This window comes from Xenia sp. Carnegie-2017, unplaced genomic scaffold (genome assembly GCF_021976095.1).
Source record: "Xenia sp. Carnegie-2017 unplaced genomic scaffold, XeniaSp_v1 HiC_scaffold_20, whole genome shotgun sequence".
Lineage (NCBI taxonomy): Eukaryota > Metazoa > Cnidaria > Anthozoa > Malacalcyonacea > Xeniidae > Xenia > Xenia sp. Carnegie-2017.
Genome location: NW_025813483.1, coordinates 4,146,531 through 4,163,699, shown reverse-complemented (window position 1 = coordinate 4,163,699; position 17,169 = coordinate 4,146,531). Strand labels below are relative to the sequence as shown.

The 17,169-nt window shown below is 33.9% G+C and overlaps 2 protein-coding genes across 2 annotated transcripts in view; both read left to right on the top strand.

The window, feature by feature from the left end:
- Window positions 1-189: 189 nt before the first annotated feature.
- The window catches only part of LOC124441245 (protocadherin Fat 4-like), a 29,002-nt gene continuing 12,022 nt past the window's right edge, over window positions 190-17,169 (top strand). The window contains exons 1-8 of the mRNA XM_046991687.1: window positions 190-555; window positions 1,818-2,033; window positions 2,543-3,787; window positions 4,067-4,326; window positions 4,656-4,890; window positions 5,271-5,567; window positions 5,911-6,213; window positions 6,285-6,611. Coding sequence (XP_046847643.1) covers window positions 423-555; window positions 1,818-2,033; window positions 2,543-3,787; window positions 4,067-4,326; window positions 4,656-4,890; window positions 5,271-5,567; window positions 5,911-6,213; window positions 6,285-6,611 — 3,016 coding nt within the window. The 5' untranslated portion in view covers window positions 190-422. The remainder of the gene's footprint in view (window positions 556-1,817; window positions 2,034-2,542; window positions 3,788-4,066; window positions 4,327-4,655; window positions 4,891-5,270; window positions 5,568-5,910; window positions 6,214-6,284; window positions 6,612-17,169) is intronic.
- Window positions 14,645-17,169, top strand: part of LOC124441246 (protein dachsous-like) — a 61,784-nt gene continuing 59,259 nt past the window's right edge. The window contains exons 1-2 of the mRNA XM_046991689.1: window positions 14,645-14,882; window positions 16,163-16,378. Coding sequence (XP_046847645.1) covers window positions 14,750-14,882; window positions 16,163-16,378 — 349 coding nt within the window. The 5' untranslated portion in view covers window positions 14,645-14,749. The remainder of the gene's footprint in view (window positions 14,883-16,162; window positions 16,379-17,169) is intronic.

The following is a 17,169-nucleotide window of genomic DNA, read 5'->3' as shown; positions in this document are numbered from 1 at the left end:
AGGTAGCGCGGCATTAAATTGTACTATTTTTTGTTTTACCCTTCACGCGTTCTGATTTATTTTCCTCTTTCGTTATTTCGTTCATTGTGATGTCGTATTTTCGGTCGAAATTCTCGGAAAATACAACATTTTAATGAACTTCAGGATAATTTAAAAACAAATCACCAATATGATATTGCTTTAATATTTATAATTGCGTGGGATGTCTAATTTGAATAACACAGCCACTCTGACTCATGACACTGCAATGAAACTAAACATTAACAATTGTGTTACACAACATAAATTTCTCAACCAATGCTTTTTTAGTCAGTCAAAGACAAAAGACAATAACCTGGCCAAGCCTTAAAAACTTAACCTCCTTTCATTTTATATAAAGAATATTCTTGACCTGTGAAGACGACAATTCCCGTGGAATAATAATGTTGTTGAAATATTTCTTCCACGTTGTTTATTTACTTCTGATATTTCATTTCATCTTGGTTTCATCGCATTGGTGGCGAAGAAGACGAAGAAGACGACCTCCTCCTTCACCAGTGAACTGTCGAGTTTCACGTAAGTTTCTTTTTGGGTTTTATTTTACACGAAGGAAAATGTTTCGTGTATACCAACACGAATTACTTAGTGTATCTATAATTTCTTTACATCAAGGCAACTTCCTACATTGTGGATTAGTATGTAAGATTATTCTGTTCATCGCTTAATTTAAACAAGCATGGATGCCAATGCTTAATGTTGAAATTCAATTCGAAATTGCGCTCAAATGTTAGTTTTAAGATGTCAAGTGTTTGGCGTGTTTGACTATATAGATTCAATATGCCTTAGAAATCAGAGGAACATAGTTTATCCTAGTTGCAATTATCTATTGTTTTGTCTATTTGATTAGCTAAAACAAACCAATTTTGAAAATTACGAGATATTTGAAACCGGAGGAACATATAATGTGCGCATCCTCGTTCTTGTTGCATTTCCTTGATCGTTTAATTATTTTTTGATCGATAACTCTTAGTGTCACATTGATTTTGGATGAAAGAAATAATAGTAGATGACGATAAATCACTGGCAGAAAAATGAAGTTTACAAATACACATTAATAATATTATTGTGTATTCCACAGTCCAGATAAGATATTTGACATAATTTACTTTCACTTTAGATCTACAGGAAATAGGAAACGCTCATCGTTTTTCGTTTTAAATTAACAGTCGCATTCAATTTTCCGTTTCCTTCTAGCGATTTTTTGCACGTAAAATGAAATAACCTTTTATAAGTTCTTAATTTGTTCATTACGTAAACATGTACACTGTTATCCCGAGCAACATATCTCATGCTTCGTTGAGCAATATATCTCATGCATCGTTCGATCACATCGCACGATGTTGTGTACGTAATTGAGTGATTAAGGCTAAGGCTCTAATCTACATTACATCGTCCATGCTCGTCTTTGTTCTTTCCTTGAGTCATATGCTGTTACGTTTACTAATCACATTTGTTGCTTATATTTGTTGAAAGAAAAGGTTGAAATCTAAATGACTCACCATGAATAAATTATTCGACAATGAAAATTCAAAAATGACGTGGCTTAGAAGGAGTGTTATATTGGAAACTTAAGAAGTGTTCTGCATCTTACCAGAGTTTCATATCAGCAAAACCCATGTAGATCTTAATTTTTCGATTCAACCGAAACATCAGTTTTTACAGTACAGTCTTCATTAACACGTCATTCTTTGTTGTCTTATATAATTTATGAGTTTTGACCAACAATTGAAAAATAAACCATGCAGTGAATTATATGATATTCTTTTCCCTTTGTACAGCATGGACGCAATTTAGTGCATGTAGCACAAAATGTGGTATTGGAACAATTACTCGTCGTCGTCATATCATCAAGTATCCTGCCTACGGAGGCTCTTTCTGTCCTTACTTAGTGGAGTCTCGTCAATGTGGTTCACCAAACGGGGGGTGTGGTGACATTTGTAACCCTGTTGATGGATCGTGTTCTTGTGTAAGTCGTCCTGGGTACAAACTTGAAGGTAATGATTATGTAATTTTTTGGGTGTTCGAGTTATTGAGGGTGTTTTTCAATTTCGTATATTAGGTCACTACGAAAGGATTAGCAGTTTTATTAATTCTTTACAATTTACACAGAAATGTACAGATCGTTCGGCAGTGATTAAATACTTTGAAAAACAAGTACTGATTAATATAAATACGAACTGCTAGTTCAGTAATATCAAAGTTGCGTAATTAAGCCACTTGTTCGTGATGAACTTTTGAAACTGTATTGCACGTATCATTTTTCAAATTCTTGCGTGTTGAATCAAATTCACACTTACGACTTACAAAATTTGAGCCGTTAGGATTTATCCTTCAGCATTAAAAATTGAAATTTGTTCCAGTTGGCAAAGGATTTTAGCTACAACAAAATGTACTATTGAATAAAGAAAGGAATTGAATTTACTTGGAGTTAGCATAGAGATATTGGATTTATACTCTGTAATTCTTCAAACATAAGTTTTGTATGACCCAATCTTTCATTTAGCTGATGGTAAATCATGTGGTGATATAAATGAATGTGAAAATGGAAATGGTGGTTGTATCAACTCCAACTGTAGAAACACAGATGGTAGTTATTGGTGTGATTGTTTACCTGGTTATAAACCATCAACTATAAACTCAAGGAATTGTTTACCTAAATCATGTTCACCGCTGACTCCACGCCAATGCCCGCGAACTGCATATCATGACGAGTTTGGAATAGCCTGCATGCCTGCACAGATCAATTGTCCACACGGGCTTGAGTTTATGAAATCCTGTTCCATCAATTGTGACAGAAACTTTAAGCTTGCTGTGATTAAATCACCAGACGTCAGTAAAACTTTTGCTGAAAACTTCCACAAGGCAGATTTCAATGCACCCAATGAAATAACCGTGTGCTCTTTAGACGGAAACAATAAAAATGTGGTTTGGGACTGGAATCCAAATACTTCTCCCTACTACTGTAGGAGAGTTAATGATCCACCTTCAAATATCCTCTTTTCAAACATTGTCATTGATGAGAAAATGAAAATTCTCTCCAGAATTGGCCATTTCACTGCAAACGATCCTCAAGATGATCAACTGACGTTCACAATAGTGAACGCAGAGGCAAATTTTTACTTTCTTATTCAAGGTAATTTGCTGTTGGCGAAGAAACGTTTGGTGTGGAAACCCCAATCAAATAATATCTACACAGTTGAAATCAAAGTAAGCGATAATGGTTCACCTGTTATGTTTACTACAAAAACTTTTAGAATTACTGTGTTGAACATTAATGATCCTCCTTACGACATAAAACTTTCAAATAACGAAGTGTTTGAAAATGTCAAGATTGGTTCTGTTGTTGGTAATCTAACAGCTAGAGATGATGATCTTGGTCAAAAACGCACTTCAAATTTTAACTGGGAGCTCGTCGACTCCGATATGGGTTACTTTAAGCTTTTAGGTCATCAGATAATTGTTGCGAAAAGTCTTGATCACGAAGCAAAGAATGTACATCGTATAAAAGTAAAATGTACGGACAGCGGTAACCCACCTAAATCTTCGTCTATCCAAAGTTTGTTTATTGTTGTACAAGATAGCAACGATTCACCAAAGTATATTAATTTGACAAATAATCAGGTGCCGGAAAATTCCGATCTCGGCTCGATCGTTGGCTACTTCGGAGCGATTGATGACGATAACGACACGCTTAAATTTGAATTGAAAGAAAGCGATGTTATGGTTCGTAGGAAATTTGCTTTGCAAGGTTTGTTTGTGAAACAAGTTTCTAGACGAGCAAAAGTATGAGATCCAGTTAAGATTTACATTTATAACCTCTGATTTTCTTATGTACTTTCTTGCAATAACTTAGACTGCCTCACCTAATCTACTTTGATAGTTCTTCTGACTTTAAAATCAAACAGAAGATGAAATAGTTTAGTATGAAGGCAAAGGAGATACTTTCTTTAAAGAAAATTCTAATGGGATCCTGTACAGCTTGTCAACTCAATTTTTCATCTGCTAAACCTTTCCTTTTTCCCTATAGGTGTTAAAATTGACCATCGTCTTCAAAATGGCAAATCTGTTAAGATTTTCTCAACTCCCCTTGTTGTAAACGGTTCTCTTGATTACGAAGAGGAGAATGAGTACATTGTTTGGTTAACTGTCACAGATCCGGGGGGAGTGACGCGTAAAAAATTTCGAATTGAAGTAACCGATGTGAATGAAGCTCCAACGGATATTTTGATGACTGAAAATTTTGCAGCGGAAAATTCTCCTTCTTCAACAATGATTGGAGAGTTTTTGGTGAGTTGAATGTGTTGATTTCTTATATTTATTGTTTGTTATGAAGTTGTACGAAATTGCTCGATGGTCCTCAATGAAAGGCAATGTTTTCCATATTTCAATTATAGATGTTCTTTCTGAAGTATTTGTTTGAACTGTTGCGGTTTTCATTGTACGTGCATGCACCTAAAACAATATTTAAATTTTACACTGTCTCAAGAAACTCAACAAAACGAATTTCATATCCAATGTTATTCATTTAGTGAAAACTGGTCCCTAGTGCAAACGTATAATTGTGTTAAAAATGAAGCGTGGAACATTTGTCTTATAGTAACAACTTCTCTCAACAGGTGAAAGATCCGGACGTAAAAAGTGTGCCACCTCAGATCCACATTTGCTCCCTCGAGAGCTCTTTAAATGGTGACGAAGATGAGTTTTACATTACTCACGAAACTGATCGCAATATTCTTCGAGTTAAATGGAATGACCGTCTTGATTTTGAAAGAAAAAATGCATACAATATCACTGTCACTTGTCGCGATACTGGCTTCAGTATTTCTAAATTATTCCAAATTTTTATCACTGGTAAGTCTAATGTTTGAATACATATAACGTGTGCTGTGCAAACATTTCTAACTAACGCTGCATGGTAAACTATCCTGTAGACTGTTGTTGTCTTTTTTATTTTTTAAATGCTTATTTTATATACTTATGTCACTATCGGCCTGATGTCCCTTTAAATGTGGTGAAAAACTCATTTTTTTAAATCGCTCATTTTATATATCAGTGATCAGTGTTTACCTGAAGACTTGAACTTTGCACTGTGGTCTAAGGCCAAAAAAGAATCAAAGCTGCACTTTATTTGTGCATTGTTTTATTCCTTTAAGTGTTTATTTTTTCTTTATTTTATGCTTTCGTTTAAAACTTTTAATATTCAATTGTATTCGTCAAATGTTATTTTATAGATGTTAACGAAGCACCAACATCTCTTTATTTATCCAACTCAACTCTTCAAGAAAACTCTCCTAACACGACGTATGTTGGTACTTTAACCGCTGAAGATCCCGATGGCTCCAATCAATCCTTTACTTACACTCTTGCTGATAATACTGCATCTTTTCTCATTGGTGGAACCAATCATGATGAATTATTTCATTTGGGATCAGTTGATTACGAGCTTACACCAAGTTTATTGGTGCATGTTATTGTTACTGATGGCGGTGGATTGCATTTTGAAAAAATTTTTACCATAACTGTTCTAGGTTTGTTTATTTACAAAGAACATTTCTATTGACAACTTTTAAATGTTTGAGATCATTTAGTTTACTGGGGAACAATATGTGTCATACTGGGATGAAAATGATCTTATAGGGTTAATTACTACATTAAAAACGAGCGCCAAAGTAGGTTCAGGAATGATTGGGAGATCGCACCTTTATGCTAAACTCTAATTTAACAATAAGCAAGTGTGCAGGAGGTATGATTAGGGTGGCAGTAGACATCAAGGTTTGGGGAATGTTTATGAAACTACTTGCTGAGTGTGTGATATATTATAACCGATAGTACATTTTTAAATGAACTATTTTCGTGTTTGTTTTTTTATAGACGTAAATGATGCACCCACGGACATTGAAATAAGAAAGGATTCTTCATTGACTGAAAACAGCGTTGAAAATATCTTTATCAGCAATGTCGTTATGATTGATGAGGATAAAAACACAAAAACCTCATGTAAACTTCTTGACTCCAGCGAGGATCGCGTGAAACTAGACTTGCTCACCTTGCTTGTCGGTCCACGACCTACAGATTATGAAAGTCTGGATTCTTCAAAATCTTTAAAGATAAATATCAGTTGTGAAGATGAATTTGGGATGAGTATCAATAAGTTATTTGTGATCCCAGTCAAAGGTAAAGTTAAATTTAGGAGAAGAGAGAAAAATGTGACTAATATTTTAAAGAAAGTATGTCAATATTTACAGATGTAAATGAACCGCCAACAATGATGGAGTTGATTGGAAAAGAAATTCGTGAAAATATGAATAACAGCTTCGTGGGAATTTTGAATATCACAGATCCAGATGTGAGCCAGAGATTTGACTGTAGAATACTCAACAGCAGGGCAACCATTAACAACGCTTCTTTCTATATTGACAACAACTCAAATCCTCCAATTTTAAAGACTCTTCGTCCACTTGATTTTGAAAACCAGCGGATGATATATATCAACATAAAATGTGAGGAAATATTAGACAATCCTAATGATCGTGAAAACTCTATCGAAAGACAGTTCAGAATTGACGTTATAGGTAAAATTATATTAAATTTACATCTACTCTAGCATGTATTTGGTTGCGTTTTAAGGTTTTATCCAATTTAAAAGGTAATGAAGGAGCTCTATTACTCTAAATGCAAACGTCAATAAAAGTGAGATTTTGGATCCGATTTAACAAGTGTACATTCAATTTTTGCTAATCTTGTCCAAACTACATGTAAACGGTATATACTGTCTCAACTTTGTTAACATACACTTCATGCTGTTTTTAAGACACGAACGAATATCCCATGATTCAATGCGATACACCATTCATTGTGTTGTCGTCTTTCTCACCTGGCTCGGCCATTGGACTGGTGACAAGTTATGATCCAGACAACGAACGCTTTTATAAGTCCCAAAGAGAAAATAAGGATGGCTCAACAGAAATTCAAAAACAATTATTGCAGTACAGTTTAGGAAGAGAAAATTTGACATCATGGCTTTTGATATTACTGATGATGGATTAATTTATTTAAAAAAGGTTAGTTGACCTTGTTATAGTTGGCAACTGTACGAAAATTTTGTAAGTGCAAAAATAATCAAGCATTCAGCTTGACCCCCCCCCTTCCTCTGAATTTTATTGTTTGAATAAAAGAAAGTAAAAAATTATATACATCAAGTTCAACATTGGGTACACGTTTTTAAAATTTATATACATCAAGTTCCTTATTGGGTACACGTTTTTAAAATTTATATACATCAAGTTCCACTTTGGATACACGTTTTTATATTGATTGTGGAGCTTCGTTTCTGCTGTAAAATAAACTATACTCAACCAACTTGTTTTTAACATTTCATGTCTTTATTTTCACAGTCTCTCTCTCCTCGACTACACAACGAATCAATAACATTTTCTGTCCGTGTTGAAGACGACGGAGCAGTACTGGAACTATTAAATGACTCATATCAGATCAAAACTGATGAAATCAAGCAGTCCATTAAAAATTGTACCATTGTTATTGCGAGTAAGTAAAACTGAACTATATACAATGAAGTTGTGACACTGGACTATATATAATAGAAGTTTGCCGGTAGTGTAAAATGAATCGACTTTTTTCAACTTTCTAAATCCTGACACGTTTTCACAATGTTCAAAACTGTAGGGAATAATTTATGTAGATTTAGATGTCAACTGTTACTTTTCGTAAATCTTCATGAAACTTATTTTTTCATTCAGCCAATGATACAAACCTGGATATTCAACTAAGCTCTAATTCAATACACGAGAACGCATCTTCTGGCTCTGTGATTGGCTACTTCTCACTTGTACCTGCGCGCGGGCCGAAGGATTCGGTGACCTTTCACATTCTGAAAGACAAGGACGGGGTTTTGCCTCCTTTTGAGATCAATGGAAATATTTTGAGTGTGAAAAAGGACAAAAGTCTGGATTATGAACGTCTTCCGTCAGACAAAACTATTCCGATACGTGTCAGCGGTCGTGTAATAAAATCTGCAGTTTTCACAAAGATTTTCTTAATCAAGATTTTGGGTAAGATGTTGCTTAGACTATTGTCGAATTTAAACCTATGACATGCCATTAACGTTTGAAAGTATTTGTGTTTGTAACTTTATGATATTCTTATATATAAGGAATTGTAGAGGAATACATATAAGGAATCGGTAGAAGATATATATTGTTTTAAAAATAATACCGAACAATTTTGTATTTATTAGTGAGTGTACTGGTAGATCTTTTTATTCTTCAGAGGATCTACTGTTAGATATTTGTGTACATTGATGGACACAACGGTAGATCTTTGTAACATTGATGGACATATTGGTAGATCTCTGTGTACATTGATAGACATACTGGTAGATCTTTAGATACATCAGTGTAACTACTGCTGGATCTTTGTATACATCAGTGGATCCAATGCTGGATCTATGTGTTCATTGTTTGACCTACTCGTGGATATTTGTATACATAGGTGGTTCCACGGGCGGATCTTTGTAAATACTACTGGATTTAAGACTTATTTGTTTTCTAGGGGTCATAGAGATTTCTTTGCTACGTTTAGTTGTCATGAAACTTTGTTTATTTAAATCTGTCGCTGAGAAACGATTTGTTAAATTTACTTTTACATTAAGTAATACATTTCTTTTATTTTATACAGATATCAACGAAAGGCCGACATCAATATGTCTTACAGGACCTCACGATAATCAAGATTGCTTACTTGTTGGTGAAATTTTAATCGAAGATTTGGATTATCCTCAACTACAATGTGGTTTAAAAAAGACACTTGATCTGCAGCCGTATTCCGATAAATTATCTGAATATACTTGTCATATTGAAGAGGGCGAGGATACTTTAAGTAATACTATTAAAGTGGATGATCATTTTTATGTTAAAGACAAGCCACCGAAATTGTACATAAAGAAAAGTATATTTCGTCGAGGAGATCGATCCTACAATGTTCCTATTTTATGTCGAAGTACCTTACATCCACTTCATATCTTGTCTAAAACCTTGGACGTTGATATTCAAGGTAAAATAAACAAACTGAAAGATGTTACGACAACAAAAATAAGTTAACTTTTCTTTACATTGCATCGAATTTAAAAGAAATAAGATAATGTGTGTCAGTGTAAGTAGTAACGAATGAACAACAGAGAACAAGAACAGTCTTTACACTACAAAAACTATAAAAGAAATAAGATAACGTATGTCAGTGTAGGTAGTAATGAATGAACAACAGAGAACAAGAACAGTCTTTACACTACAAAAACTATAAAAGAAATAAGATAACGTATGTCAGTGTAGGTAGTAATGAATGAATAACAGAGAACAAGAACAGTCTTTACACGACATAAAATGTTTAAGAAACAAGATGACATATGTCAGTGCTGGTAGTAATGAATAAAACAATATTTTTTCAGTTCCTAATGATGACAATTGTCGTGACAGTGAACTTTGTACCTCCTGTCCTCAGCCAAAATTCTGTCTATCAAACGTCAAAGCTGGTGGAAAGTAAGTGTACTACATCACTTTCTCATCTTTTTAATTTTTGTCAAATAAATTGAGTATTGACAGTTTTTCCTGATGACGTTTTAGGTGTGTTGATGAGAAATATCGTATAAACGCCACAGCCAACGTTTCTCCATCATTTTTTGAAAAACCTGGTTTCATTTCCACGTTTGAAAGTTATGTTAAAGATTTGATTGAGGGAACTAGCAATGGAGAAAATCTGAAAGATTTTGTGAAGCAATTTGAAGGTGGGATTGAATTTTCTGAAATTTTCGCTGAGAGAAAAATTTTGACTTAGTAAAAGGCAGTTTATAGCATTACGTAAAACGATTGCTAATAAATACAATGATTAATAAACTGAATATTTGGACTGTGCTGCACCTATACAAAGTTCAGAGGGAGAAGCGATACATATCCTCCCAAATTCTTTATATTGCTAAATAGTTTGCACAAAAGAAGCTCAAGACAACCATGTTTTTTTATTCTAATGTGCAAAAATGAAAGAACATCCATTAAAAGTTTGTTTGAATCAATTTCAATCATTTTCTCAACAGGTGAAAGTGCTGTTTCAAGAAAAAGACGCAGTGTAAAACTCAGTAATGTTTATGTGGAGTTACTGCTTTACATGAGTGAAGGAAAATCTACTAAAGTCGTGTTTGCATGCGCCGAGAAACCAAACTACAATTTGATCTTAGCCACTGACGCATGCGCTTTGTTAAAAAAACACCGAAGTTCAATGTTTGTCTGATCCTTACTCATCTGCTGAGAGACAAGAAAACAAGAAAACCAGTAAATTTCCTCAGTGGAGCATTTACGTCTCAGTCGTTGGCATTATTTTGGTCCTAATTGTTATTCTTATGTTCATATACCAAAGGAGAAAAGCCAATAAGGTAGGCTTTGGTTATTTGTGAGTTGTTATACATTTGCGATTTCTTAAATAATAAAATAGAGGCTTTGTGGTGGTGACAAATCTGAAAATCGTTTTAAAGATCGCAAATACCATGGTGAATAGTAAAAGTAATAAGTTAATAGTTCTTAAAAGAACTGTTTTAAGTAAAGAGCACTAACCCAATAGTTCTAAAAAAAATGTTATAAACTAAACGACACAATGCATTTCGGCAGACTACTCCTCAAGTGTCAACATCTGCTAAATGAAAATTTAAACTCTACCGATATTTATAATGCCAAGAAAGAGTGTACGTCATCTCCAAAAGGGGAGATGACGCTCAAAACAAGGATAAATTGAAAACATAATCATTTTGTCGACAGAGGACGGGATTGGTTAACTTAATTAAAACAGCCTCCATGACGCGTAGCTACAAGAATGAACGGCATTTCTTATTGATTATAAAGTTGTCGTCTGAATAAGAATCAGCACAATCGGAGTTACTCAAGAGATGTTTACCTATCGCGCACTCATATGAAATTAAATTATTTTTCTTACAATCACGTTTCGGTTGTTGTCTTGAGGGGACTGTTCAATTTCTAATTGAAGTTGGTACATGCTGTTTGATCCTATCACTTAACCTTTAAGACATTCTAAATACGTAGCGAGCATCATACTCACATTTATATTCATAAATTACATTGCTTAAAAGTTCCGCCGGTAGAGATTCTTTGGGGGTGGGTGGTAGAATAGTTCTTTTCGAAAATATAAAGATAACATTGCTCGCAAAAAACAAATTCTCCGTAATATTCTTAGTTTCCCTCTTAATGTCATTAGACGCCTTACCCGTCCATAGAAGTTTGGTCAACGCAGGGCACTTAGTTGGTTCAAAAGCCTGTCCTGCTCATTTTTTGTGGATGAGAAAAGTTTATCAAGCATTTTTTTCCGGATATCCATTTGAGAGAAATGTCTTTTTTAATGAGTTGAGATCTCTTTCAATGAACTCCTGATGACAATCTAAGCGTTCGCTTTATTAAAAACTTTACTAAAGTAATATTTCTTTAGTAAAGTGTTTAATAGTATCTCCAAATTTTACAGCCCGTTAAAAACAGACGGTCATAACGGTCAGCGGAAATACAAACATAATCCAATCATAATCAGAGCCGTAAGAAATCTTACTGACGAACCGTGTCATTATATTTTAATGATGAAGTCATGCAATAATGAAATTTGCTGAGAAAACAACAAGAATTTCCTTTCATTGTTACAATTCATAAAAATATTCACCATGAATTTTTTTTATAATGCCGAACCATTTGAAGGATACCGGCTGACGTGATAAATTACATGTTAGAAAAGCGATGATTTTATGCAAATTTCTTTTAGTCAATTTTTATATAAGCAAATGATTGTTTTATCAGAGAGAAGAAACCCAGACCATTTACTATGTGATAAATTAAATGTTAGAAAAGCGATGATTTTATGCAAATTTCTTTTAGTCAATTTTTATGTAAGCAAATGATTGTTTTATCAGAGTGAAGAAACCCAGACCATTTACTATGTGATAAATTAAATGTTAGAAAAGCGATGATTTTATGCACATTTCTTTTAGTCAATTTTTATATAAACAAATGATTGTTTTATCAGAGAGAAGAAACCCAGACCATTTACTATGATCAAAACTCAGACACAGACCCTGTTGACGAAACACAGGTTGATGATGACAACGGATATGTTGGTACATCGGAGAGAAGACGTCTAAATGTAAAGGTATTAGAATTTCGTTTTTCTGTCTTTCTTTACGACAAAGCAAGTCAGAAACTTTTTTGTGTTAAAAAGACAATTGATACGAAACATTTTTTGCGTACGTCTGGTTCCTATACCTTGAATGAACTTTCATTTTGTAGACGTTTCCTAATCCTGTTTATAATGATGGTAGTAAGGGAGATAGAAAAAACGATACTAACACGACCAGGGAAAGGGTGATGAATCATTATGTAATTGATGAACCTCCACCTTTATATGAACGAATTGACGACAACTTTTACGAAAGATTAGACGAAGTGAAGGCAAATGGCGGCCCTAGCACTTCTCGTCAAACATGCAACGAAAATTCTCTGTGTGAAAAAAATCTCCTTGAGAATCCATTGTATAATCATATTAGCAAAGGTAAAGATCCTCCCAATGTTGTGACTGATGATAGACTCTCGAAAAAAATCATGCAGAACGACGTTTCCCATGATGCAATGGATATGCAGTCATACAACGATGTATTAATCGTTCAGCTACCAAAAGACAGCGAGACGGCATCTTTGTTAAACATTGGATCTCGAAATAGCGATAAAAGTCAGAGCTAAGTCTTGCGTTGAAATATCGTTCAGTTTAAAATAATTTGATTACAGGAGATGAAAGAAGACGCGAAGAAGAAAGAATACCGAATTCCTTTTCGTTTTAATCACATCGTTTTTATGTTTCATCTCAAATTTTCATTTTAAAATTTACAAAGAAATTGTCAACGATTTTGATTCCACGATACGACTTAGTTCAAACTTTTATAATTCCTGTTTTTGATTTAAGGAATTTAGGTCGAAATGTCATCATATGATGAAGCAATTATTTTATAATTTTTAAGGTAGCTACAAAATTCATATTTTGTAGTTGCCTTACCTACCATGCGTTGAGTTCATATTTTACATTTAAAATTTCGAAATCAACGACGTCATTTGTACATATTTTCTTTAAGTTTGTCTGGCCTAGATGAACAAAGCATGTTTTTAATATATTTTAATTTTAATATTTTTAATGTTTTAAGAATGAAACAAAATTTTCTCATAAATAGTGTTTTCGCCTTTTTTCGATGGAGTTAGAGCTATAGTATTGATATGATGTTATATTTAGTCCTATAGCACATAAACTGAAAATATACTTAGATATACTTAAGGTTTCCTTTTTAAACTCGAAGCTCAACCATGCATTCAAAAGTATCATTATCAAGGCCCGTTTACACTATACCGGATTGCTATCGTAGCAGGTTGAATTTTCTTTGTATTAAAAGGCAGTGAAATTTTTCAACGTCAGAAACACAATCAAATAGACTAAATCTATCAACTTTATAAGCTTTTACTCCGAATGGTTACCTCTTTAAAGCAAATGAAGATGTCGTGGTGACCGAATCCCCGGTATAGTATAAACGCAGCCTTAGACTCAACGTACACCCAGGTATACCCAATGTATACTTATTGCTTATGTTAGCTACAGTTTTAATGTGTGATGACCTAGCTAATGTACTTGTTTCCTTTATGTGTAAATTACATGCAATGATTTGTAAATAATTCAATGGTTCAAACCTGGGAGAGAGGGGCAGAAGATTGATAATTGAGAGGGCTAATCTTCATATATGCATGTTTTGCTTTATTTGTTTCTTTTCAATTCAATTGTGATTAAGAATTGTAAGATATAAATACATTAATATAGCCTTTCCAATCGTCCATTTTTCCTGAGAATGTCGTCGAATGTTTGTATAGGTATAGATCGTCCAGGTTAGTGAATTCCTCAGATAGATTCTTGGTGTTGACTTTTATGTTGACTGACGTTTCGACAACCTTGGCGGTTGTCAGGCCAGTTTCAAACGTCGAACTTCACATGAGCCAAATGCATTTAAAACAACAGATAATTAGGTAATTCACCTCATTTTCTTTTGTTCCTTAATGCGTTTGGTGCATGCAAAGTTCGACGTTTGAAACAGGCTTAAGTTTCATTATTAGAAACGTCAGCTAGTCAAGGAAAATATCAAGTCCAAACAGTCCTTCTCGGAACTACAATTACCAAGACATTCAAATACATGTTAATTGACAATTTATCAAAATTTGCTGAGTAGACCAGATTTCCTCCTTTAATTTAATATATAGTGTTGCAAATCAAGTTTGTAGCTCCATGTGAAACTTGTATGACTGAGAAGAATATACATTTGATTGAGAAAATCCAAAAAGAATAACTGATAAATTTAACTGTACAATACATCTCGTTCTTTGTTGCTTGTTCTGTATTTAACACAATTGTTTTGATATTTTGAAATTGCTTGGAATTTCAAATTTGAATAACACAGCCACTCTGACATAGTGACATTGCAATGCATACTTACCATTAACAATTCTGTGACATTCCAGTCAAAGACCAAAGACTATAAAAATTGGCCAAGCCTTAAAAACCTAACCTCCTTTTATCTATATAAAGAATATTCACGACCTGTGAAGACGACAATTCCCGTGGGATAATAATGTTGTTGAAATATTTCTTCCTCGTTGCTTACTTACTTCTGATATTTCACTTCATCTTGGTTTCATCGTTGTGGTGGCGAAGAAGACGAAGCAGGCGACCTCCTCCTTCACCAGTGAACTGTCGAGTTTCACGTAAGTTTCTTTAACGTTTTGTGTATACCAATACGAATTACTTACTGTATCTATAATTTCTTTATATCAAGGCGACTTCCTACATTGTGGGTTAGTATGTATGATTATTCTGTTCATCGCTTAATTTGAACAAGCATGGATGCCATTGTATAATATTGCAATTCAATCCGAAATTGCGCTTAAATGTAAGTTTTAAGATGTCAAGTGTTTGGCGTGTTTGACTATATAGATACACTGTGCCTTAGAAATCAGAGTAACGTGGTTTATCCTAGTTGCAATTATCTACTGCTTTGTCTATTTGATTAGCTAAAACAAACCAATTTTGAAAATTACGAGATATTTGAAACCGGAGGAGCTAATAATGCGCGCATCCTCGTTCTTGTTGCATTTCCTTCATCGTTTAATTATTTTTTGATCGATAACTCTTAGTGCCACATTGATTTTGGATGAAAGAAATAATAATAGATGACGATAAATCACTGGCAGAAAAATTAAGTTTACACGTACACATTAATAATATCATTGTGTATTCCACAGTCCAAATAAGATATTTGACGTAATAAAGTAGGTGACATATTTGACATAATTTGACATAATTTGACATACTTGACATAATTTACTTTCATTTTAGTTCTACAGGAAATAGGAAACGCTCATCGTTTTTCGTTTTAAATTACCAGTCGCATTCAATTTTCCGTTTCGTTCTAGTGATTTTTTAGCACGTAAAATGACGTAACCTTTTCTAAGTTCTTAATTTGTACATTACGTAAACATGTACACTGTTTTCCCGAGCAACATATCTCATGCTTCGTTGAGCAATATATCTCAAGCATCGTACGATGTTGTGTACGTAATTGAGTGATTAAGGCTAAGGCTCTAATCTACATTACATCTTCCATGCTCGTCTTTGTTCTTTCCTTGAGTTATATGCTGTCACGTTTACTAATCACATTTGTTGCTTATATTTGTTGAAAGAAAAGTTGAAATCTAAATGACTCACCATGAATAAATTATTAGACAATGAAAATTCAAAAATGACGTGGCTTAGGAGGAGTGTATATATTTGAAACTTAAGAAAGTGTTCTGCATCTTACCAGAGTTTCATATCAGCAAAACCCACGTAGATCTTAACTTTTTGATTCAACCAAAAAATCAGTTTTTACAATACAGTCTTCATTAACGCGTCATTCTTTGTTGTCTTATATAATTTATGAGTTTGGCCAACAATTGAACAATAAACCATGCAGTGAATGATATGATATTCTTTTCCCTTTGTACAGCATGGACGCCATTTAGTGCATGTAGCTCAAAATGTGGTATTGGAACAATTACTCGTCGTCGTCATATCATCAAGTATCCTGCGTACGGGGGCTCTTCCTGTCCTTACTTAGTAGAGTCTCGTCAATGTGGTTCACCAAACGGGAGGTGTGGTGACATTTGTAACCCTGTTGATGGATCGTGTTCTTGTGTAAGTCGTCCTGGGTACAAACTTGAAGGTAAGGATTATTTAATTTTTTGGGTGTTCGAGTTATTGAGGGTGTTTTTCAATTTCGTATATTACGTCACTACGAAAGGATTAGCAGTTTTATTATTTCTTTACAATCTACATAGAAATGTACAAATGGTTCGGTAGTGATTAAATACTTTGAAAAACAAGTACTGCTTAATATAAATGCGAACTGCTAGATCAGTAATATCAAAGTTGCGTAATTAAGCCATTTGTTCGTGATGAACTTTTGAAACTGTATTGCACGTATCATTTATCAAATTTTTGGGGGATTAATCAAATTTACACTTACGACTTACAAAATTTGAGCCGTTAGGATTTATCCTTCAGCGTTAAAAATTGAAATTGAAATTTGTTCCAGTTGGCAAAGGATTTTAGCTACAACAAAATGTACTAATGAATAAAGAAAGGAATTGAATTTGCTTCGAGTTAGCATAGAGATATTAGATTTTTACTCTGTAATTCTTCAAACATAAGTTTTGTATCACCCAATCTTCCATTTAGCTGATGGTAAATCATGTGGTGATATAAATGAGTGTGAAAATGAAAATGGTGGTTGTATCAACTCCAACTGTAAAAACACAGATGGTAGTTATTGGTGTGATTGTTTACTTGGTTACAAACCATCAACTATAAACTCAAGGAATTGTTTACCTAAATCATGTTCACCGCTGACTCCACCCCAATGCCCGCGAACTGCATATCATGACGAGTTTGGAACAGCCTGCATGCCTGCAAAGATCAATTGTTCACATGGGCTTGAGTTTATGAAATCCTGTT